At 55.0% G+C, this 22,725-nt stretch overlaps 4 protein-coding genes across 10 annotated transcripts in view; 3 read left to right on the top strand and 1 right to left on the bottom strand.

The window, feature by feature from the left end:
* Positions 1–3,868, top strand: part of Myo1f (myosin IF) — a 34,994-nt gene extending 31,126 nt beyond the window's left edge. The window contains exons 22-28 of the mRNA XM_070002430.1: positions 157–302; positions 913–1,059; positions 1,238–1,386; positions 1,801–1,884; positions 2,727–2,922; positions 3,018–3,187; positions 3,417–3,868. Of these exons, the coding sequence (XP_069858531.1) occupies positions 157–302; positions 913–1,059; positions 1,238–1,386; positions 1,801–1,884; positions 2,727–2,922; positions 3,018–3,187; positions 3,417–3,493 (969 nt within the window). The 3' untranslated portion in view covers positions 3,494–3,868. The remainder of the gene's footprint in view (positions 1–156; positions 303–912; positions 1,060–1,237; positions 1,387–1,800; positions 1,885–2,726; positions 2,923–3,017; positions 3,188–3,416) is intronic.
* A 2,887-nt stretch (positions 3,869–6,755) lies between these two features.
* On the top strand, positions 6,756–10,273 carry Znf414 (zinc finger protein 414). 2 transcript variants are annotated; one of them, XM_070001880.1, is made up of 7 exons: positions 6,756–6,876; positions 7,512–7,764; positions 8,042–8,149; positions 8,242–8,347; positions 8,962–9,302; positions 9,391–9,441; positions 9,928–10,273. In XM_070001880.1, the coding sequence occupies exons 1-7, from the start codon at positions 6,874–6,876 to the stop codon at positions 10,194–10,196; spliced, it is 1,131 nt and encodes a 376-aa protein (XP_069857981.1). In that variant the 5' UTR covers positions 6,756–6,873; the 3' UTR covers positions 10,197–10,273. The 2 variants fall into 2 exon arrangements, with proteins under 2 accessions (XP_069857981.1, XP_069857982.1); XM_070001881.1 differs by lacking the exon at positions 9,928–10,273 and having other exon boundaries at positions 9,391–9,876.
* A 491-nt stretch (positions 10,274–10,764) lies between these two features.
* On the top strand, positions 10,765–21,909 carry Pram1 (PML-RARA regulated adaptor molecule 1). 2 transcript variants are annotated; one of them, XM_070002425.1, is made up of 11 exons: positions 10,765–10,824; positions 13,062–13,171; positions 15,378–16,644; positions 16,730–16,790; positions 16,869–16,939; positions 20,316–20,373; positions 20,477–20,585; positions 20,675–20,837; positions 20,926–20,959; positions 21,061–21,095; positions 21,211–21,909. In XM_070002425.1, the coding sequence occupies exons 2-11, from the start codon at positions 13,169–13,171 to the stop codon at positions 21,246–21,248; spliced, it is 1,839 nt and encodes a 612-aa protein (XP_069858526.1). In that variant the 5' UTR covers positions 10,765–10,824; positions 13,062–13,168; the 3' UTR covers positions 21,249–21,909. The 2 variants fall into 2 exon arrangements, with proteins under 2 accessions (XP_069858526.1, XP_069858525.1); XM_070002424.1 differs by lacking the exon at positions 10,765–10,824 and adding an exon at positions 11,340–11,978 and having other exon boundaries at positions 13,065–13,171.
* Positions 21,905–22,725, bottom strand: part of Hnrnpm (heterogeneous nuclear ribonucleoprotein M) — a 335,755-nt gene continuing 334,934 nt past the window's right edge. For all 5 annotated transcript variants that reach the window (XM_070002420.1, XM_070002423.1, XM_070002419.1 and 2 more), the window contains one exon: positions 21,905–22,324. In XM_070002420.1, coding sequence (XP_069858521.1) covers positions 22,161–22,324 — 164 coding nt within the window. In that variant the 3' untranslated portion in view covers positions 21,905–22,160. The remainder of the gene's footprint in view (positions 22,325–22,725) is intronic.

The raw sequence follows: 22,725 nt of genomic DNA, 5'->3' as shown, positions 1-22,725 counted from the left end.
ATCCATATAAATTTGCTGGGGTAGATAGTTTCACACAGCCTGGATGCCCCCACCCCACCCCACTTTGGTCAAGTTTTTGTGGCAGGTATACCCTCTCAGCTTGAGGTCCATGCCCTGGACTCCAGCCACCAGGCCTTCTGTCCCTCATCTCCACAGCCCATCAGACGGGACTTGATCCTGACACCCAAGTATGTATATGTGATTGGACGAGAGAAGGTAAAAAAGGGACCTGAGAAAGGCCAGGTGCGTGAAATCTTGAAGAAGAAGCTGGACATCCAGGCCCTGCGAGGTGTCTCCCTCAGGTGAGACAAGTTCCCTTATCTGCCCCATAGACACCCTTCAGCTGCACTTGTGTGTGTGTGTGTGTGTGTGTGTGTGTTTCTGTACTGGTGGCTTGAACTTAGTCTGGGTGCTGCTGTCCCTTAGATTTTGCACTGTGGTATTCTACCATGGGAGCCACACCTTCACTTCTGGCTATGTGCTGTTTAAATTGGTGGATAAGAGGCCCATGGACTTACCAGCCCAGGCTAGCTTCAAACTGTGATCTCAGATATCAGCCTCCTGAATAGTTAGGATTACTGGTGTGAGCCAGCAGCACCCAGCCTACTTCTGATTTTTAACAGCCCATCAGACAGGCTGCTTAATTGGAGATGAGAGTCCTGCCTGAGCTGGCTTTGAACTGGGATCCTCAGAGCTCAGCCTCCTGAGTAGGTGGGATTACAGGCATGAGCCACCAGTGCCTCCTCCTTTCCCTGAGCCCTCCCTGGACCTTACCCAGACCGCACCTAAGCCTTCTCTTTCTTGCTCCTTACCTGACCCTCCCCTACTGGATCCCACAAGTCAGTTCTCCAACCTCCCCTTCCCCCCCACCACCATCTATCCTGTACCTGTCTTTCCTCCTATCTTCCCCAGCACACGACAAGACGACTTCTTCATTCTCCAAGAGGACGCCGCAGACAGCTTCCTGGAAAGCATCTTCAAGACGGAGCTCATCAGCCTTCTGTGCAAGCGCTTCGAAGAGGTGGCCCGGAGGCCCCTGCCCCTAACCTTCAGCGACACGTAGGCCCCCCAAGTACACCCTCATCCTCATCCATGGGCAGGCAGCTGGGCCTGAGGACCTGGATGGACCCCACGGGCCACAGCCCCACCCACTTTCCCCAGCCCTGCCAGGCTGCGGTGGGAAGAGAGAGACACACACACCCCAGCTGCTACCCCCGAACTCCCTTTTCTCCTCCAGACTACAGTTCCGAGTGAAGAAGGAGGGCTGGGGAGGAGGTGGCACCCGCAGTGTCACCTTCTCCCGCGGTTCCGGCGACCTGGCGGTGCTCAAGGTTGGTGGCCGGACCCTCACGGTCAGCGTGGGCGATGGACTGCCCAAGAGCTCCAGTGAGTCTGCGGGGAACTAAAGGGCAGAGCCAAAGAGACGTGATCTGGAAGAGGCTGGCTCTGTGTGGGTGGGCGGTGCCTACATGGACCAATCAACGCTGAGGGGCGGAGCCTGGGGGACTCCTCTGGAGTGGGCAAGGGTCACATCAGGGCCGTTCCAGAGGCAACTGGAGGCGAGGCCTTAGAGAAGCAGCCAATGACTGGAAGAGAAATGTGGGAGGGCGTGGCATTCTAGAATGGTAGGGGTGCAAGTGAGGAGCAGATCCTGGAGTGGTGGGCGTTGCTGATGAAAAAGCCAATGAGCCTAAGGGGGCGTGGTCATGGGCAGAGCCATGGTGGACAGGATTTGCAGATGGGGTGAAGAGCTTGGTCTGACCTGTGCACTGCTGAAATACATGACTCTTCCATTTTCAGAGCCCACACGAAAGGGGATGACCCAGGGAAGACCCCGAAGATCCTCCCAGGCCCCTACCCGAGCAGCCCCTGGGCCCCCCAGAGGTAAGATACACCTCCCTTTTACCTACCTTTGCCTCTAGAGGACCCCATGGTCTAGACTAGACCTACTGGCAAGGGAATCTTCTCTGTCCAGACTTCATCATATGGCCTCATTCTCCACAGAATACAGGTTAAAATTAATTTGACATCTAGGTCCTTGTTTTTGTTGTTTTTGTCAGTCGTGGGGCTTGAACTCTGGGCCTGGGCGCTGTCCCTGCACTCTTCAGTCAAGGAGAGCTCTCTACCACTTGAGCCACAGCACCACTTCCTTAATTTGATATCTGAAACTCTTCATGAACCAACCCCAGCTAGCCACAGACCTCTCCTTCCATCCTGTCATGCAAACAACATTTCATTTTGTCACACTCATCACATTTATGCTTCTACCTGCCTCACGGATTCTCACACTAGTTGTGAAATGCCTATTCATCCTTCAAGACCCACCCACAAAAGCCCTCTTATGGGGTTGATATCCCTCTAGTCTTCCTGTCTCCCTCAGATTCAGTCCTTACCACACTGGCTTGAGAGTGTGGCCACCTTCTCTCTCAGACTGGGAATGTGAAGCTAAAGATTCCTCTTATAGAAGCCGGGCGCCGGTGGCTCACACCTGTAATCCTAGCTACTCAGGAGGCTGATATCTGAGGATCGCAGTTCAAAGCCAGCCCGGGCAGGAAAGTCTATGAAACTCTTACCTGCAATAAACCACCAGAAAACCGGAAGTGGCGCTGTAGCTCAAGTGGTAGAGCGCTCGCCTTGAGCTGAAGAGCGCAGGGACAGCGCCCAAGCCCCACGACCGACAAACAAAAACAAAAACTCATATATCCTCATCCTTGCTTCCATCTCAGGCCTGGACCGAAATGGCGTACCTCCCTCTGCCAAAAGAAACCCCCTGCCCCTGGAGATCACATCCGGAAGGAGCTCCCAGAGGCCTCCCATGGGCCCCCCATCTTCAGCTCTGGGGGCTAGCAGACGACCTCGGACACGACCACCCTCAGAGCTCAACACAGAGTTCCTCAATGTGCCTGACCAGGGCGTAGCAGGGTAGGTAGGGTGGGAGGGCTTCAAGTCCCAGGAAGTGGCCAGGGGCTAAGGGAGTACTTGGGGCTGTGATAAACACCCCATCCTCATTCTTACAGCATGCAGAGGAAGCGCAGCATAGGGCAGAGACCTGTGCCTGGTGTGGGTCGACCCAAACCCCAGCCTCGAACCCATGGCCCAAGGTGTCGGGCACTGTACCAGTATATAGGCCAAGATGTGGATGAGCTGAGCTTCAATGTGAATGAAGTCATTGAGATCCTCATGGAAGGTTCGTACTGGGGCAGGGGCTGAGGATGGACCCATCACATGGGTCCATGTAAGACCCATCACATGGCCAGGCAGCCGCCATTGCTGCCCACCTGTGTCTCCCCGCAAGAACAAAGTTAAGCAGCTTACAAACACACCCTCTTTTGTGCAGCATAGCTTGGTAGTCCTGGACACAGAGCTGCCATGCAAGCTTTCTCCAGAGCACCCTCTCAGATTCTGTTCTCCTACAGATTCCTCTGGCTGGTGGAAAGGCAGGCTGCATGGCCAGGAGGGGCTCTTCCCAGGAAATTACGTCGAGAAGATCTGAACTCTGACTCTGGAATTATAGCCTCTCATTAGCCACCTGCCGAGTCCTGCTAGCAGGAGCCTCTGGCCAGAACAGCCAGATTACTGGTGTAGGGGGTCACCACTGCAGCACCTCCAGCTGGACCTTGGCTTCCTGCATGTCATGCCTGCCATCCAAGTCTGGGTTTCTTCATGTGTCAAACAGAACTAACTGCAGAACCTACCTCCAAGCTAGCTGCCTTGTGTGTAGGAAATGTGTCATGTGCCATCTTGTAGAGGAAGTGGGGGGACACAGCCCTGGGGAGGGACTCTTCCCCCTCCTCTGATTACTCAGGCAAATAAACACATGCAAGGTGAAAGTGGGGGGTCAATTACTGAGCACCCACAATAAAGATGATGCTTTGTGTGTGTGTGCATGTGCTGGTACTAGGGCTTGAACTTAGGACCTGGGTACCGTGTCTTAGCTTTTACACTCAAGGCTAGTGTTCTACCAATTGAGCCACAGTTCCACTTCCAGATTTTTGCTGATTAATTGGAGGTAAGAGTCTCATAGACTTTCCTGCCCAGGCTGGCTTTGAACCATGATTCTCAGATCTCAGCCTCCTGAATAACTGGGATTATGGCTATGAGCCACCAGCACCTGGCTAAGATGATGTCTCTCTTTTTTTTTTTTTGGTTGTGGAACTTGAACTCAGGGCCTGGGTGCTGTCCTCAAGCTCTTTTGCTCAAGGCTAGCACTCTACCACTTTGAGCCACTTTGAGCCACAGCTCCACTTCCAGTTTTTGAATAGCTGGCTTTGAACTGCGATCCTTAGATCTCAGCCTCCTGAGTAGCTAGGATTACAGGCATGAGCTACCAGTGCCCAGCCAAGATGATACTGTTTTAATCCTGTGAAGGGAGAACTGAAATGCCCTCCCCACACTTTTTGTCTCAGTGTTTTGTTTTTCTGAGATAGGACCCCCACAATGTTGCCCAAGTTGTCCCTGACTATCTGGGCTCAGGTAATCCTTCTGATTCCCATGGCACCATTCCTAATGCTTCCATTTTACTGGTGGATAACCAGAGGCTCAGAGTGGTTCAGTCACTTACCTGAGACTCCACAGTCAAGCCCAGCATTCATATGGGTTGCTTTTACTCATATTTGAATTTGCCCCAGTTCTATTCAGAAATCGCATCCCAAATGACGTAAATGTTGTTGGCCTTGAATCTGAAGCCCCCCAAGCCCATCTGGGATCCAAGTGGACCCTGGGGAAGGAGGCAGATCCCAATGACTCCCCCAAAGCCACCATGGATCACCTCTGGCTCTTGTCCCCCACTCTGTTGGTGCCCTCTCAGCCTTTGATGGACTAGGGTCAGAATCATTTCTGACATTTGGTGATGTTCTACTAGAGTCTGCACATTCTAGGGCTCTCTGTAAGGCCAATTTGAACCAATGTCCACTCTGGTCATGTCCTGTAGACCCAGCTCCTCAAAGAGCAGCCAGACTGGGAGAGACAGGACCAGGACAGAAGGGGTGCAGAGAAGCTTGGTAAGCATTGGAGGGCTAAAGTGGAATGGTCCCAATAGCTCTTGATGGCAGACACCTTGTAATGAAGGCACTCTTATCCCACTAAAGAATGAGGTGTGATGGATCTCAGAAAGACTATCCATCAGAAAGTTCCCAGGTACTAGCTAGGTCTCAGCACTTTTGATTATTGCTCAATCATTTTGAAAAATTGCCTAACGATCCCTGGAATGTCCCAGGACCTCTCCATTTTCCATTTCTGTCTCTCTGTGTGTGGGTGTGTATATGTGTATACTATGACTTGAACTCAGAGCCTTCTGTTTGATCAGCCTTTTTTTTCTCATGGCTGATCCTCTACCACACCTCCAGCTGGGCTTTTTGCTGGTTAATTGGAAATCAACTCTCTCAGGGTTTTCTGCCCCACTAGCTTTGGATCATGATCTTCAGATCTCAGCCTCTTGAGTAGCTAGATTGCCCTGATTGAACCACCAGTGCCTGGTGTCTTCGAGTTTCTTTACTCTGCTGAGCAACCACCACTGTGTTTCTCTCTGTGCAAGACCTGGAGGTGAGCAGAGGGTGGGGGAGGACTATGTGAGCCATCACGCCCATCAGCTGGGCCTTTCCTGGGTACAGAAGAGAAAATAGGGGTGGGACTGGGGCTATAGTTCAGTAGTAGAATGTTTACCTAGCATGAGAGGCTCCAGGTCCACCCTCAACACTGGAAGAAGAAAAAGGAAGAGGGAGAAATGGAGGAATCAAACTTCCATTTCCTTTCTTTTCCATCACCATAAAGATTGCCTTCCCCTCTCAGCACTGTGGGCCTCAATGCCATGAGGGTACCCACTGGCAAGAAGTAAAAACCTTCTAGGCAGGGTGGATGAATGGATGTCAGGCTGGGTACTGGGGATGGAGAGTGAATTTGGTGCATACTAACAGACAGCTGTATAAATGTAGGTTACAGGCAGCTTCAGATTGCAAACCTCCATCACCTTGGCCCCACTCAACCCTCAACCCCACATCCTGTGGACTCATTTTTAAAATCTAGCCCCTCCTCTCTCTTTTCCTTGGGGGCTCCGTTTCTTCTAAGCCTCACCCAATCTTCCCCTATCTTGCACCAGCCTTCACATACACACCCTTCCACCTGGTATGGAAATCATCTGTGTAGCCTGGGGTAGTATCACAAGTCTCTTATTCTGGCACTTGGGAAGCTGAGGCAGAAGCACACTGCATTTGAGCTTAGACCCTGTCTAAAACAAGAAAAACAATGTGTTGCTTTTTAAGAATATAGATAGAAATGCACTACACATACACATAGTTTATATTTGTCCTTGGCCAGGCAAGGACATGGCTCAAAGCCTGTAATCATAGCTACTCAGGAGGCTGAGATCAGGATCTGCGGGGCTCAAGGCCAGCCCAGGCAGGGAAGTCCGTGAGACGCTTTATCTCCAATTAACCACCAAAAAGCCGGAAGTAAACTGTGGTTCAATGGTAGAGCGCCAGCCTTGATAAGGCTCAGGAACAGCGTCCACGGAAATCTAACCAAAGAGAAGATAAAAAGAAAAATGGCGAGGGCTGGTGATGGGGAGCCGGGAGGGAGGGGATGAAGGAGGTTCTGCAGGTGAGGACCTTGGGGCAGGAACTTGCTCAAGCCCCACGCTAAGCAAAGGTGCCCAGTTCGCAAATCCAAACCCTAGTCTAGGTGGACGGCGGCCTCTTGCCACGCCCCCTGGCCGAGAGCCCAGCGCAAGCCCCGCCCCTACTCTCGCGAGAGCTGGGGGACAAAAAAAATGGCGCCGACGTGATCCCGAGCGCGAGCTGCCGCCTCGTTGAAGAAATCGCCGTCGTCTGAGCCAGAACCTCTGGAACCTCGGAAGCAAGAAGTCTAGCTGAGTGGAAGATGGTGAGCGCGGTGCTCGGGGCGCGGGCGCGGCGGAGCAGTGGGGATTGGCAGGGATCGGCCCTATCCCGCACACACCCTCCGACCGACCCCGCCCCCACATCCGGGCACCCGCCCGCTTTGGGTTGTCACTAAGCGAGAGTCCTGCGCCTACTTCCGGGCCTCGCCTGGGCGTGGGTTACGCCCACCAGGCTTGACGTTCCGCCCCTAAACCTCACACATCCGGGTCCTCCTCACCTACACGTTCATTGAACAGAGCTCATGCCCGGCCACTCTGCCCAGCCTCTTCCTAGTCGCGCCCAGGGAAAAGCCCCGCCTCCACAGTCTCGGCCCCGCCCACTGCCTCTAAGACACGCCCCTTCCCTGTGGCGCCTCCTCCTGCCCGGATTGGCGTGGAGGCGATGCTTCTCACGTTTAATCTCGCACCGAGGATTTAGGAGGCCGGGCCTGGATCCACCCTAACTCTCCCTTTCCCCCTCCTGCTGGTGACTCCTTAGAATGCGGGATGATGGGTGATGCTTGCCTGGGGGAATTCAGGAATGTTGAGGCGGGTGGACCTTTGGGGTGGGAGATGTTCTGTGATTGGCCCAAGCAAACCCTGAATCCACACTGGTTCTCTCCGCCACTACTACCACCAGGAGAAGGAACAGTCCGGGCCCAGCCCGGACATGCTGGCCACTGCAGAGCCCAGCTCCGGTGAAACCAACAAGGAGGTATTGCCCTTGGATGTGGCTGCCGGAGACTCCTCTTCAATGGAGGAGGAGCCAGGCCCGGACCCTGCAGCCACACTCCCAGTGTGGGACTGTGGACTGCAGGCTGCCTCCCCGGTCCCTGGCCCCGGCTCCGTAACCAATGAGGACCTGCGGCCTCCCAGACGACGCCCTCCAGCAGGTGATCTGTGACGGGGTAAACCGGGTAATTAATCACAGGTCTTGAAACAATATCAGTGAGGAGTGTAGACTATCTCCATCTGAGGAATGTCTCAACACGTACTGAGCCGCCAAGTGTATGCCAGGGTTGGCTCCAGTAATGAGTGGGGCTAATCAGGCCCCTCCTTCTGGTTGTTCAGTCTGGATGGAGGGGGCTTATGTAGAGCCCTGGGGATATGTTTTAGGACGTGTCAATAAGGGAAGGATTAGTGACACACACACCCCCACCTGTCCTGCAGGAAAACAAATACCCTGTTCTAGCCCTGGCTGCTGCCTCAGTTTCCCCAGCGTTCGCGAACTGGCACAGCATCTCCGGACCCATTGCCCACCTACACAGTCACTGGAAGGTAGGGTCAGGGTAGGTGGTGGGAGGCAGGTGGAGCCCTCAGGGTCAGCCCTGACCACTGCACTCTTAAAACTCTGTCTCTGCCCCTACCAGGCAAGCTCTTCCACTGCTCAGCCATGAGTTGCTCAGAGATCTTCCCCAGCATGCAGGAGCTGGTGGCCCATGGCAAACTGCATTACAAGCCCAATCGCTACTTCAAGTGAGACCCTGAGCACCCCAACTGCACAATCCAGATCTTCACCCCTTTGTCTGGCTGTGGGGAGGCCCTGCCCTATCATAAACAAAAAATGTGAACTGGGTGGGGACACAAATGGGTCAGGGCTTTCGTGACTGATCATCCAGCTCCTCTTCACCTCTCAAGTAGAAAACCTGACCCCCTAAAGATGAAAGCTTCCGGCCTAGCACTAGTGCCCCCCCCCCCCCCGCCCCTATATCCCAGCTACTCAGGAGGCTGAGATCTGAGGATCTCAGTTTGAAGCCAGCTGGGGCAGAATAGTCCAAGAGATTTATCTCCGGTTAACAACCAAAAAGCCGGAAGTGGTGATGTGCTTAGAGGGCTAGCCTGGAGAAAAAAAAAAAAAAAGCTAAGGGATAGCGCCCAGGCCCGGACTTCATGTGTAAACACCAGTAGGAAAATAATTGAGGCTTCCTTAAGCGTTTTCCCAGCACTGTGAACTGGAGATGGGTGGAAGGGTCAAAACAACAGTGGAGGTGTGTGTGGGGGGGACTCAGGGTAAGCTTCCCTCCTCCCCAGGACAGGTCCCCAGATAGTGGTGGTCAGGCCCCTTCCCCCTCGCCTTGTGCCGCCCCCAGGTGTGAGAACTGCCTCCTGCGCTTCCGCACGCACCGCTCGCTGTTCAAGCACCTGCACGTGTGCGCGGAGCATGCGCAGAGCCCCGCCCCGCCGCCGCCACCCTCGGCGCTGGACAAGGAGCCACCTGCGTCGGATCGAGCCTCGGAGTCCGATCCCGCGTCCGCGCCGGGCCTGCCCTTCCCGCTGCTCGAACCCTTCACGACCCCGGCCTCCACCGGGCCATTCCTACCCTACTTGAACCCCGCGCCCTTTGGCGTGAGTCCGCCCCGCCTGCGCCCCTTCCTGGCAGCCGCCCCCGGACCGCCAGCCTCCAGCGCCGCCGTCTGGAAGAAGAGCCAAGGTGAGTGCGGGGCGGGGGAGGAGGCTGCCCGGAGGGAGGGCAGGCCTGGCTCCCCCGAACCCCAACTTTGACCCACCCCTCGCTGCAGGTGCTGGCGGCAGCCCCCGGAGACCCCAGGGCGGCCCCGACGCGCCCTCAGGTGCGTGCAGGTGACCACCAGGGAGGGCGGATGGGGCTTACTGGGTTTTTTGTTTTTGCTTTTTTCTCCTGCGCCCTGCGGGGCCCTTTGGAAACGGGGAGGCCGCGGCGCCCGCCCCCCCCTCCCTTCCAGGTGAACGGAAATGTCACCCTTTAAAAATACACGATTTTGCCTTTAAAATCACTGGCAGCTACACCTTCATCTGCGCCGGCGTTCCTGCGTAAAAGTTGTGCTCCGTTCACCTCGGCGCGGTCCTTCCCCCCCTCCCTTCGTGGAGTCCCGGGCAGGGAAGGGGGGGGGGCTCGGATCTGCCAGACCTAGTGTCCTTCCCGATCGGGACATTGGCCCCGATCGGGACATTGGCCCCGCTCGGCCCCGGAGCTGGTGGGACGGCGCAGGGAGGGTCTGATCGTCCCTGGGGGACAGGTCCTCGCGGGGCGAGGTCCGTGGCTGACCGGGGGGTCCTGCCTGCCTGCCCGCCCGCAGGGAGCGCGGCCCCGAGCCGCATCGTGTGGGAGCACACGCGCGGCCGCTACTCCTGCATGCAGTGCGCCTTCTCCACGGCCTCGCGGCCTGCCATGACCCTGCACCTGCGGGACCACCGCCCCGGCGCCCTGGCTGCCCCGGGGCCACAGCGCCCCCACGCCCCGGAGGGTAAGGCCGAGGAATGCGGGGAGCCAGGAGCGGGGGGCGGGGCCGAGGCTCCGGCAACCCCTCCTCTGCCCCACCCAGACCCGACCCCCGCTTGCACCTAAAGTGTCACGGATGCTGTGAGGGGTGGGGGGTGAGGGTCCCACAGCTTTGAAACGCCGCCCCGCTGTGCGGGGGTGGGTGGCAGGGTGTGGGGATTTTTGTAACTTGAGGGGGTGGGGACAATAAAGAGGCGCCATGAGCCAGCCTGTGCCGTGTGTGGGTCCCTTGCCCCTGACGCGCAGTGGACGGACAGGCGCTTTGTGAAATCGGGGCACTCACGACATGGAAGCTGCACCTCCAGGTGGCTCCAACTGGGTACAGGACCCGTGCCCCACACCCTCCACCCGATCGCCTCAACCCCGGGACCCAGGTCCTCAGCTCCATGCCCACTACCCAGACGCTATGGAATCTCCCAGGATTTTATTTATTTTAAAAGTCTCAGAGGTTGGACACTTGCTGGCTCACTCCTGTCATCCTGGTTACTCAGGAGGCTGAGACCTGAGGATTGAAGTGTGAAGCCACCCTGGACAGGAAAGCCTGTGAGACTCTTACCTCCAGTTAAGCACCAAATCCAGAAGTGGAACTGTGGCCACAAGTGGTAAAGTGCCAGCCTTGAGTGAAAAAGCCAAGGGACAGCACCCAGGCCCTGAGTTCAAGTCCCAGGACTAGCACAAATGCGCATGTACACACGTAGGTATATATGTATCAGGGAGCCAGAATGAGTAGAGGAAGGGCCTTGGGCAGTATCTGCTCAGTGATTCCCCTGCTACCAGTGACTCCCCCCTCTGGCTGCCTAGGACCCTCTCAAGAACGGAGTGGGGGGAGGGGTGACAAGGGGCCCACTGTACAGATGGTGAGGCGAGGGGTGCCAGCCAGTTGCCCACAGAGGAGAAAATCCTGGCCCAGCACACCTGGAGATCTAGCTTGTGTCCAGTCCCCTACTTCATCCCTGGGTACAGGATCGCCCCGGCCCAGCTCTAGGGCACCAGTGGCCCCTGGGAACTCCTCTTGCCCATAAATTTCCTCAGCTGGCCACCCCACCCCCAGATCGGGACTATGCTGCGCCCCAGCCTGCTCACGGAGGCTCCCCTCCCGTCAATTACCCACCGAGAGAACCAGGGATCTAGGCGGCCTGCGCAGCTCCCGCCGCACCCTGACTACGAAAGGCCACAGCAGTCCACCTTTCGCTCCCCTGGGCAGCCTTATGGTCTCTCCTGGCCAAACTGGGACGCCCCCAGTGTCCTGTGCCCCCTAAACTGAGTTGGCCCACTGCCGCGGTCGTCCCACCGGGAGCGCGGCCTAGGGTGGGGAAGGAATGAGCGGGGCAGTACCTGGCTGAGCGGCCGCCAGGTGCCCGGAGTTCGGTTACCCCGGAGGCGGCCGGCAGAGGAATTGGCGCGCCCCCACCCCTGCGTCGAGCTCCTATCCCGGCTGGCGTCCCGAGGATTCCCCGTCCCCTCCAGGCGGTCCCTGGCCCACCCTCCAGTCCGTTTTGCGCTGTCGGGCCCCAGCCAGGAAGCCGCCGCCAAAGCCCCAGATGCTCCGCGGGGAGGCGCTGCGCGCCCGAGAGGCTGGGCCGGGCCGGGCCCTGCACCGTCCCCCACCAAGTTCCAAGGAGTTGGAGGCTGGGGAGAGAGCTGCCATTCAGCTCTTTACCTTGCTTTGGTTTCACATGTTACGGATGATCCTGGACAATCCTTGCTTGTTCTTTTTTTTTTTTTTTTTGGTCGGTCGTGGGCCTGAACTCTGGGCCTGGGCGCTGTCCCTCAGCTCTTCAGCTCAAGGCTAGCGCTCTACTACTTGAGCCACAGCACCACTTCCGGTTTTCTGGTGTTTTATTAGAGGTAAGTCTCACAGACTTTCCTGCCCGGGCTGGCTTCAAACCCTGATCTTCAGATCTCAGCCTACTGAGTAGCTAGAATTAGAGGCCTGAGCCACTGGCACGGAGCTCTATGCTCTTATAAAACTGTAAAAACAAAGCTCAAGCTTTCTCCTTCCTTCTGGCCTAGGCAGGATCCTTCTCATGGGATTTGTTCCCAAGGGTCTTCTGTGGTTTTTTTTTTGTTGTTTTTTGTTTTCCTGCTCTAAATGAGGTCCCCATACCACCTGGAAGTTGACTGACCACCTGAGCCAGAAGCTCTTCTTTCCCGAGATCTCAGGGTAACTCCAGGGACACTAGCACCTCACAACTCAGCTGTACATTGAAGTCACCTGGCCAGGGGCTAAAATGCACCCCCACCCCTACTTTTGCTCAAGCCAAACTGAGAACCGGGGTTCCACAGTCCCCTCTGCTATGACTGAGCCTTGCAGTCAGGATTCGCCCACTTTTCCATTGGGTCTCACTGCCTTCATCCGCTCTTCCCACGCTTCCCAGAGCACAGCTCAACTGGTTTCCTGCTCTCCTGTCCTGGCGTTTCTCCTCTTTCCATTTCCCTTCAGTGGAAACTTGGGGTGTCCTCACACCCACCCCCTTCCTCTTTGGGATCAAGGTTATTGACCTTGTCATTGACCCCCAAATCTGCCAACCTAGCTGAGCCCTCTGTCCTAGGCACCAGCCCTGGCCTGACATTTGTCCCTAACCAGGAAGTCTTGCTAAAAGGGAGCGGTGTTGAAATAAGGCAGATGTAGCAACACGGGCAGACAGATGTGGCCTTATCATCCCTTCAACCCCCATAACCTGGGTTTCTCCACTTTCCCAGAGGTCAGGACATGAAGGTGGACGAGTGTAGGGGACAGGAAAGAGTCAAGGTACTAGTGACTGGGGTACATTACCAACTGCCAAAGGCACTAGTGCTCAGAGAGTAGCAGGCAGGACAGGGACTCTATAGGGGGTGAGGAGGAACAGCAGTGCCCCCTCAGGATCTGGGGACCCACTGGTGCTGTCTCCGCCTCCTTTCCTTCCTCCTCTGCTTTCCCCACCCTGGTAGCAGCCCCCACCTTGTGCGCTGGGCTGGAGAGCCAAAACCACAGTTAACTAACTTCCTGGACACAACCAGCGCAGCTTGTAGCAGCGGCACGTCACCTACCTGCAGCCATGGTGAGTCTCCAGGAACAGGGAATATAGGAGAGGCCTACGATGGCCGGGAAGCAAAGGGAACAGGTGGGAACTGGAGGGTATCCCGAGGTTGTGGGATGGGCAAGTCGTTGAGAGAACCAGGAGGAACCCAGGCCAAGGTGGAAAGGTAGGAAGCAACTGGGACACAACCCAGGCTCCTGCAACCTAAGCCCAGTCTGACCTTAAGGGCCCAGGAGGATCTCCCTTGGTTAATGTGGATGGTAGCCTGGGAAAGGAGGCAGGGGTCAGAGCAGAAGCTTCCTGTTTGAAGGTGACTAAGTGGGTCATGTACTAGCTGCTGCTCCCTTTCTCCCCAAGCCAGTCACCAAATCGTGACCTGTTAATCTGACTTATGTAGTCCTATGGTCACCCAGGAGCCTTTGCTTTAACTCACTGAGGCTGAGGGATTTAGAGCAGCACTTCAGGCCCTCTCCCACAGGCCTGCCTGATCCCCTGAATCTCTGGATGGGGAAACTGAGGCAAGGACTGCATATAGATCTGCCCTCCTACTCCTTCCTCTCCTTGGTCCCAGGTAAAGAGAGGGCCCAGGTTCCAGGGCTCAGGAACAGAGCATCCTCAGAGGCTGGGCTTTCTTGGGCATCTGTGTCTGTAACCCATAGTACCTGGCCAACTGAAGTTGAAAGGGAATATCCTAAGTCCTTAAATAGTGTGCGGAAGCCAGGGGGCTGCCCACTGTGAACCTCTCCCATGAACAACGTGGGTGTCAGTGACTGATACGTGTATTCTGTCTTTATGGAATACTGAGTGAGTACCTACTATATGCCAGGCACTGGATGACAGCTAAAAGGAGCCAAGTCTCTTCTGCAGGAGGCTAGAGGAACTAGGGTTGCATGCGTGGATGGAGACTAAATTATTGTGTGGAGGTGGGGGGTGTGTGTGCGCATGCACACACACACACATGCACACGTACTGCTATTAGAACTGGAACTCAAGTTGGTTTGTACTCTTGCTTGGCTTTTTCTGCTCTAAGGCTGATGGCTCTACCACTTCAGCTACAACTCCAGTTCTGGCTTTTTGCTGGTTCATTGGTGACAAGAGTCTCATGGACTTTCCTGCTTGGGCTAGCTTTGCACTGCAGTCCTTAGATCTCAGCCTCCTGGGTAGCTGAGATTACAGGGAAGAGCTACCAGTGCTCAGCACTACCCAGTCAAGTGGTGATGAATGACTGTAATCTCAGCACGGGCCTATGTCCCTGTCTCAAACAAAAACCCCAGGCAATGAAATTCAAGTTGTAGCCTAGAGGCAAAGCACTTGCTTAATGTGAATGAATTACTGGGGGTTCCATCCCCAGCATAGCATAGAAAAAAAAAATCAACCTCATCAAACTGGGCACAGATGGCTCATGCCTGGAATCCTAACTACTCAAGAGGCTGAGATCTGAGGACCAAGGTTCAAAGCCAGCCTGGGCAGGAAAGTCTATGAGACTCTTATCTCCCTCCAATTAACCACCAAAAAGTCAGACATAGATCTGTTGACTCAAGTAGTAGAATGCCAGCCTTGAGTAGAAAAAGCTCAAGGAGAGCATTTAGGCCCTGAGTTGAATCCTCAAGACCAGCATGCAGAAGCACATGTGTGCACACGCACACAGACACAGAGACAAAAATAAAACCTATTCAAGACATACAGAAAACCAATACATGTAAAGTTTGATACATGGTGTCATATACGCACAGCTGGGTCACTCAGGGATCTTGGCTTTTCCTGGCTAGGTGAGGACTTCCTCTAATTCCCGTGGGGGAAGGGGGAGGGGACTGAGCAAGCTTGGGGTGGGGGCAGCAGACTCAGAGAAGCCAGTTACTATAATCTGGGAGGCGGGGTTGGTTCCTCCAGCTGGGGTGATGGTAGAGAGAATAGGAAGTGGTTGATTCAGGACGCATTTTGAAATTAGAACAGAAAGGACTTCGGGGAACATTAAGACCAACTGGGAGGAAGACCAACTTTAGGGAGACAGCTGGGAGAGAAGTCCTGGTGGGGGTGACAGCTAAAGTGGGTCAGTGGGCCCAGAGCTGAGGTCAAGGATGAGCCATGGCAAGCCTGACCCCAGGAGCCTGATGGAAAGGAGAGGTTGAGGGTGATGGTTTACGGCCATCACCTCTGTGGGTACCGTGCTGTTTCTTACCTTCCCCACCCTTCTGTGTGAACGAGCTTGATACTCCATGTCCCCCAGGGGAGCCATCAGGATTTTCGGAGCCTCCAAGCCAAGTTCCAGGTCTCTCAGTCACAGCCCAGTGACCTCCCCCCAAAACCCCCAAAGCCTGAATTCAACAAACTCCAGAAGAAGTTTCTGTCCCCGGAGTTCCCAGAGTTCCCCAAGAAGCCCTGCAAACTTGAGGTCAGTGGAGTCTCCAGGAAGCCGCTGCAGCCCGAGGCCGGGGAGACCAAGCAACCCTCGCAGCCAGAGCCTCCTGCGCTTGGCCAAAAGCCCCCGCAGCCTCAGCTCAACCATCCTGCCAAACCCCCTTCAGAACCCAGGCCCGGTGTACTCCCTAAGAAGTTTCAGCACCCTGGGGCCAGCCAGAGGCCCTCACCAGCTGAGTCCAGTACCTTCCCCAAGAAGCCGCCTCAGCCCCAGTCTGGAGGCCTCATCAGAAAGTCACTGCCACAGCCTGAGTTCAGTCAGGGGCCCCCACTGTCCCCCTTAAAGCCAGGGCCCTGTGAACCCTACCCCAGCTCCCCACAGTCTGACTTTAGCACCTCTCCCAGGAAGTCTCCACAGCCCCAGGCCAGTGGGTCCCCCAAGAAGTTCCTGCTGCAGTCTGAATCCAGTGAGGTCCCTCTGACACCCCCCTGGAAGCCTGAGACCAATGACCCCCAATCCCATGCCGCCCAACAGGGGGGCTTCAGTATGTTTCCCAAGAAGCCACCCCAGCCCCAGCCAAGTGACCTCCCCAGGAAGCCCCCCCACCTGCCTGAGTTTGGTGACCTGGCCAGGACCTCCTCAGAGCCCCAAGTCAGTGTGATTCCCAAGAGGTCACAGCAGCTGGAGCTCAAGGTGCTTCCCAAGAAGCCCCCACAGGCTGGGGCGGGTGGTCTCCCCAGGACCTCCTCAGAGCCTGAATTCAGCTCGCTCCCTAGGAAGTTTCCACATCCTGAGCACCAGGGGTCACCTCGCAAGTTCTCACAGCCTGAGCCCAATGCTGGGGTTAAGAAGCCCCCCACACAGTCAGAGCCCTTTAAGGGTTTTCCTCGAAAGCCACCACTCCCCGGCTGGGTTTCTGAAAGCTCGCTGCCTGCTGCCATGGCCGGCTCCAGCCCTGGGTCTGGTCTGGCTGGAACCCCCCGCTGGAGGTCAGAGGACCTCCGAGCCCAACACCTACCCCGGAGAAGGCCTCTGCCACCTGCCAGCAGCCTGGGATCCCCTCCAGTCAAGCCCCCACTGCCCCCAGGCCCCCTCAATATCCAGAGTTTTCGGAGACTGTCAGCAGCGGGCACAGGTGGGTCAGGGTGGTAGCTCGGGTGGGAGAGGGGCTGGGGCTCCGGGGCAGGGCCACCATCCTCCCAGTCTCTTTCCCCCCACAGCTGGAAGGACCACCTGCTCTTCAGTTGGAACCCAAGCCCAACAGCCAAAGAACACCCCACAGTGAGTGCAGAGAGGAAGGGAGCCCAGGCCCAGGGGTAGTCCTGAAGGGGGCACCCTTCATCTCTGGTATCTTTGCAGGGACCCTGACGAGATCTATGAGTTATATGACAATGTGGAATCCACCGATGACCCAGGCCCCAGGGGCAGAGGTTTGTTGGCGGGCCAGGTGCCCAGGCAGCTAAGGCAAGGGAGGGAAGGGTTCCTTACAAGGATACTACTGTCTACCCCACATCTGTTGGCAATGGATCCAGGGCACACTGGCTGCTGCTGGCCTGGCCTGTGACAAAGGGGAAACCCAGAGGCCACCAGCTAATAACAACACTTTTTAGTGGTTAATTGGAGGTAAGAGTCACATGGACTTTCCTGCCCTGGGCTGGCTTTGAACTGTGATCCTCAGAACTCAGCCTCCTGGGTAGCTAGAATGACAGGTGTGAGCCACTGGCACCAGGGAATGTGAGGTGTTGAGCCACCCTGTGATTGGGGATAAGATGCCAGCAAGAACACAGGACTGGACTCAGGGCATAGCAGTGGAGGGTAGACACAACTATCCCTAGGATACCAAAAGACCCTTTCCTAAGTCTTTGCCACTAGAGGTCACAGGGTGGGTTGGGCAGACCAGCATCTCCATGGCAACAACGAGGAGCTTCATTGCTGCTGCAGCCCCCAACCCCACCCTGATCAAGGCAGTGTCACCCTCATGTCACTGATGCACAAGTTCTGGGATCTGAGACTTGCCCAGCTCACAGCTGTCCAGAGCTGCAGGGGGTAGGATGGGGTAGTGGGAAGGGCTCCCAACTTCTCCCACCAGCCCATGGTCCTGGTACATAACAGGCCACCTTCAGATCCTCCAGTTCCACCTCCTTCCTGGGCCCCTTCACTTCAGGGCAATCCCCAGAAGCTGCTTACAACATCCTTAGCACAGCTTCCTGGTGGGGCCCCTCCTACTTCCACTGAGGGAGACTGTGGCTTGGGTCTGGGGTTGCTTTTAGGGGGTGTGGGAGGACAGTCCAGCACCCTGGCCTCTATTCCAGCAGCCTTCAGGCCCCACTCATACTTCAGAGGCCCAGGGCCTCCCTTCCTGTAACAGATGACTGCTTCAGTGACAGCCCATTGTTCTCCCTGCTCAGGAGGTTGGGGCTTCCTGGAAGGCAGAGAATGCTCACTCAAAGCCTGCACTAACTTTTAATTAAATTTATTTTACTGCTGGGTGCCAATGGTTCACATCTGTAATCCTAGCTACTTAGGAGGCTGATATAAGGATCAAGGTTCAAAGCCAGCATGGGCAGAAAAATCTGAGACTCTTATCTCTAATTAAGCACCAAGAAAGCCAGAAGTGGAGCTGTGACAAGGGGTAGTGTGCTAGCCTTGAGTAAAAAAAAGCTCAGAGACAGAGAATGCCCAGGTTCTGTGTTCAAGCCCCAAGATCAACACCAAAACAAAAAACTTTTTGAGCTACTTGGGACTTGAACCCAGAGCCTGCTACTATTACCACTTGAGTCACAAGCCTAGCTACTCTGTATTTTTGAAACAGGTTCTCACTAACTGCATGGGCTACCCTCAAACTTCCTACCTGCCTCAATCACTAGCTGGGACTCTGGGCGTGCACTACTTCTCTTGGCTTTGCTTTGGCTTTTTCAAAATGATCCTCTCACTGAAAGATTGGGAGGGGAGAGGGGGAGCAGTCAGATGGACCAGGGCTCCCAGCTCTTCCCACAGTTCTCAGAACAGTAGGGACTCCTCAGAAGGGCCCAACCCCTTCCCAGAATATGAGCAGGCCTGGGGAAAGGCAGCAGTGAGTGGCCTGCTCAGGGTACCATGGTCCTTTGCAAGCTCCTGGGTGGAGCCTACTTACTGCCAGGCAGCCTTTGAAGCAGTAGCAGAGGTGCCTGGATGGTCTGTCGGTGGGCCCAAGGTCAGCAGTGGTGGAACGGGGTAGGTCTGATGTAAATGTCCCTGGACAGTATCACTCTGGCAAGGCTATAGTGCTGGTAAAAGCAGCCCTCAGCTTCAAGGCCCTCACTCCCCTGGGGTTCCAGAGGTATCTGCTGGCAGCCAGACCCTTGGCCACCAGGGCCTACATGCCCAGAAGCCTGATTCCATTGCCAGGAAGTGGTATGGACTTTGTACCTTTGTTCTAGAAACCCTGTCCAGTCTGTCAGTAGGGGCAAGCTACGACCTCACTGCAGCTCCTTAAAGATGGGCTATGGGGGGCTGGGAAGGGGCTCAGTGGTAAAGCGCTTGCCTTGTATGCTTGAGGCTCTGGGCTCAATTCCTCAGCACCCATAAGCAAAAAAAAAAAAAAAACCTGGAAGTGGTGCTGTAGCTCAAGTGGTAGAGCGCTAACCTTGAGCTGAAGAGCTGAGGGGCAGCGCCCAGGCCCAGAGTTCAGGCCCACGACCGGACCCCCGCAAAAAAAAAAAAAAAAAAAAAAGATGGGCTATGGCTGCCTTTAGTGGTGCTGGGGTTTGAACTCAGGGTTTATAATGGCTAGACAGACACTCTTACTTTTTCCTGGTTGTAGAGATAGGATCTCACTTCCTGCAACAGAAATTCGCTTATGCCAGGCTCCCTATTGTAGCTAGGGTAACAAGTATAGGCCACCACATCCAGATCTTGGCTGAGTTTTGCTAAGTTTTCTACCCAGGCTGGACCTGAATCCCCATCTCCAAATCTCAGTCTCCCAAGGAGCTAGTATGACAGATGAGAGCTTTCTTTTGATTATTTTGGTGCCAGTTCTGGGCTTGAACTTAGGGACTAGGCACTGTCCCTAAGTTTTTTCACTCAAGGATAGTGCTCTACTACTTGAGCTCTGCTGACTTTTTGGTGGTTAATTGGAGAGAAGTTTCCAACTGGAGTTAAAGAGTCTACTGGCTTCAAACCATGATCCTCAAATCTCAGCCTCCTGAGTAGCTAGAATTACAGGTGTAAGCCACTGGTGCCTGGCTTCCTTCTTTTTTTGACCCCCATCTCATTACAATTCCCAGCCCACTCCAGGAGACAGAAGCAAAACAGCCTACCTACAAAGCAATCTTACTAGGTGACCCTACAAGCTGCTTGACTTCTCTTAGCCTTTGTTTGTGCAGTAGCAAACTACAAATGTCAGTATCACCTACTGGCACCAAAGGATGGCTGTGAGGGTCAGATGGGTTAGCATGTAGAGCCATTCCCTCATGTCTGATCCATGTCAGTCAACCCATTAGAACCAGGGAGCCCTGAAGAGGCCAAGAAAAGGATCAGATAGGGGCTGGGAAGGTGGCCTTGGGTTCAATTCCTCAGCACCACATAAACAGAAAAAGCCAGAAGTGGTATTCTGGCTCTAGTGGTAGAGTGACAGCCTTGAGCTGAAGAGCTGAGGAACAGCGCCCCAGGCCGAGTTCAGGACCGACCAAAAAATAAAAAAGGATCAGACACAGAGCAGCCTCACTCCAGATCTACCACTAGGATAGAGAGGTGCTGATGGGGGGCGGGGGGGGGGGGGGAGGCGCACAAGGATCTTTATTCTGACCCGGTATTGACTGTCACCAGATAAAGTGGTATCTACCCACCCAGCAACCAAGAGGCCACTGCAAGAGCCAGAGCTCAGGTACTCATGATACACAGAGTGGGGTGGGGCTGAGCTCTCCGACTCTGAGAGGAACACTTCTTGCTAATGATCACCCCATTTGGGGGGTCGGGGGGAACATCAGGAAAGAGAAGGCCTCACCATCACAGCAGTTACCATCCATGGACCCGAAGCAGCTGAAGCAGATCAGAAAGGCAGAGAAGGCAGAGAGGGAGTTCCGGAAGAAGTTCAAGGTATGACCACAAAGCCAAGTTGAGAGTCCTGGGAGAGCTGAGGCCAGAATGGGAGGTAGCTGCAGTACCACCTCTCTCTTCCTCCCCAGTTTGAAGGTGAGATCGTGATTCACACAAGGATGATGATCGACCCCAATGCTAAGACCAGGCGCGGGGGTGGCAAGCACCTGGGGATCCGGCGTGGAGAGATCCTGGAGGTGATCGAGTTTACCAACAAGGAAGAGATGCTGTGCCGGGACCCCAAGGGCAAGTGTGAGTGGACCAGGTGCCCCAGAGAGGGAGGAGCATGGAGGACACCCCAGGCCACAAATCACTGACTCACATGCCTCTCCCTCTTCAGATGGCTATGTGCCCAGGACCGCACTGCTGCCTCTGTGAGTATTGCTATGCCTGATGGTGATTGGGGAAAAGGAGGGTTGGGGGGACAGAGGGATGGGCCAACAGGGCCCCCACTGACCCAACTGTGCTCTCTCAGGGAAACGGAGGTGTATGACGATGTTGGCTTCTGGGGTATGTAGACTCCCGGCTGGTGGGAGGGGACTGTGGTGACTCCCAAGGGGCTGAGGGGCTGTCCACTGCTATGCCTCTGGAGAGAAGGGTAACTGGAAGTCATCCTTCCTTGCAGATCCTCTGGACAACCAACCATTTCCCAGGGCACAATAGGCCCACAGGTGGGTCCCAGGACCACCCACCCAGCCACCTACTAACACAGGAGCCCTGGGTCCCCCAGCTTGGCAGAGGTGGCTGCTCAGGTGCCCAGCGATCACATAAAACTCCTCCTTAAAGCAATCCTTGCTTCCTGTCTTTCCTCTCCTGTTAAGACTAGCACTCCCCGAGGAGCAGACCCCTGTGAAGCAGAGGTGGGTATGGGAGGGGAAGAGGTTGTCTCCTCTCAGCCCTGAAGGTGAGGAGGAAGCCAGCAGCCAGAGCAGGTGACAGCACATGCTCAACTCCAGGACAAGTGGTAGCCCTCAGCAGATGTCTCTGAGAGCCATTGGGGACAGGTAGAGTTCCAGATGCCCAGGGCCATGGTATCAAGTTCACCCCAATCTCTGATGGAAACTGCCACTGTTCAGCAGAAAGAGCAGACTGGCCACAGAGAACATCATGAGACAGGTGGCTTTCAGGGCTGTCCTACAGCCAGCACTGCAGTCAAAGTCCCCCTAGAATGAGGCTCACACAGGAGTTTTCCTAACCCAGACATGACCCTGGTCCCTCCCAGGCACAGTCCACACAAACCCAGAAAGAGAAAGATAACTCAAGGGCCCAGCCCTCCAAACGTCAGATGGCTGCCTCAACACACACACAAGGCCACTTGCTCTCAGGAACTGGTATTTATTATCAAAGTCATATTCGATGTCAAGATGCCACAACTACAAAAACAATTGTGCACATTGCAATCTCAATGCAAACAGTCAAATGGAACCCCAGTCATTAAAAAAGTAATTCAAATTACCCCAAAAAGCAACTGAATTTTTTAAACATCTTTATACATCCAGCCAACAAATTAAAATGGTTAACAAGAAAAAATACAAATTCGGAGGTCTGGTATTGATGTTTAAAAAAGGCAACCGCTTAAGCATTTCTATCAATTCGAACATCTATCTCCCGGCCACTCAGCTTCATGCCATTCATCATCCGGCAGGCTCTTTCGGCTACCTCTGGCGACTCAAACTTAACCACACCGCACCCCTTGGACTTCCCATTCTCCATCTTGATGTCAGCATACAGCACGTGGCCTAGCACAGGGAAGGAAGAAGAGACCACACGCGTCAGACAAACCAGAGCCCAGCCTGAGAATGGGCTCCATTTCACCTGATGGATTTTAGTAATAAAGAGTCAAAAGGGGAGGCCAAGCATGTGAAGCATGAACGTTCACACAACCTCAGCCACGCTGCCATTGTTCTGTGGGCAGAATGAGAGTCTTGCCTGCTATCAATAGGCCTTCCTGGGCACGTCAAAAACTCCCTTTATGCTCTAGGATGTACCAGCGACCTAGGGCTATATGAGTTCTTTAGAGACTCCATCTCTGACTCAACTGCCCCTCTGTGCTGCCCCAACAAGCCCAAGGAGCTGTTCCACACTCATTAGAAGCCAGGGACAGGACAATGTAGTCAAGGGCAGGGGACCCCAGCCCTCT

This window comes from Dipodomys merriami, unplaced genomic scaffold (genome assembly GCF_024711535.1).
Source record: "Dipodomys merriami isolate MVZ:Mamm:240054 unplaced genomic scaffold, mDipMer1.0.p SCAF_6, whole genome shotgun sequence".
NCBI classification, from domain to species: Eukaryota; Metazoa; Chordata; class Mammalia; order Rodentia; family Heteromyidae; genus Dipodomys; species Dipodomys merriami.
This window is presented reverse-complemented; position numbering and strand designations above follow the sequence as displayed.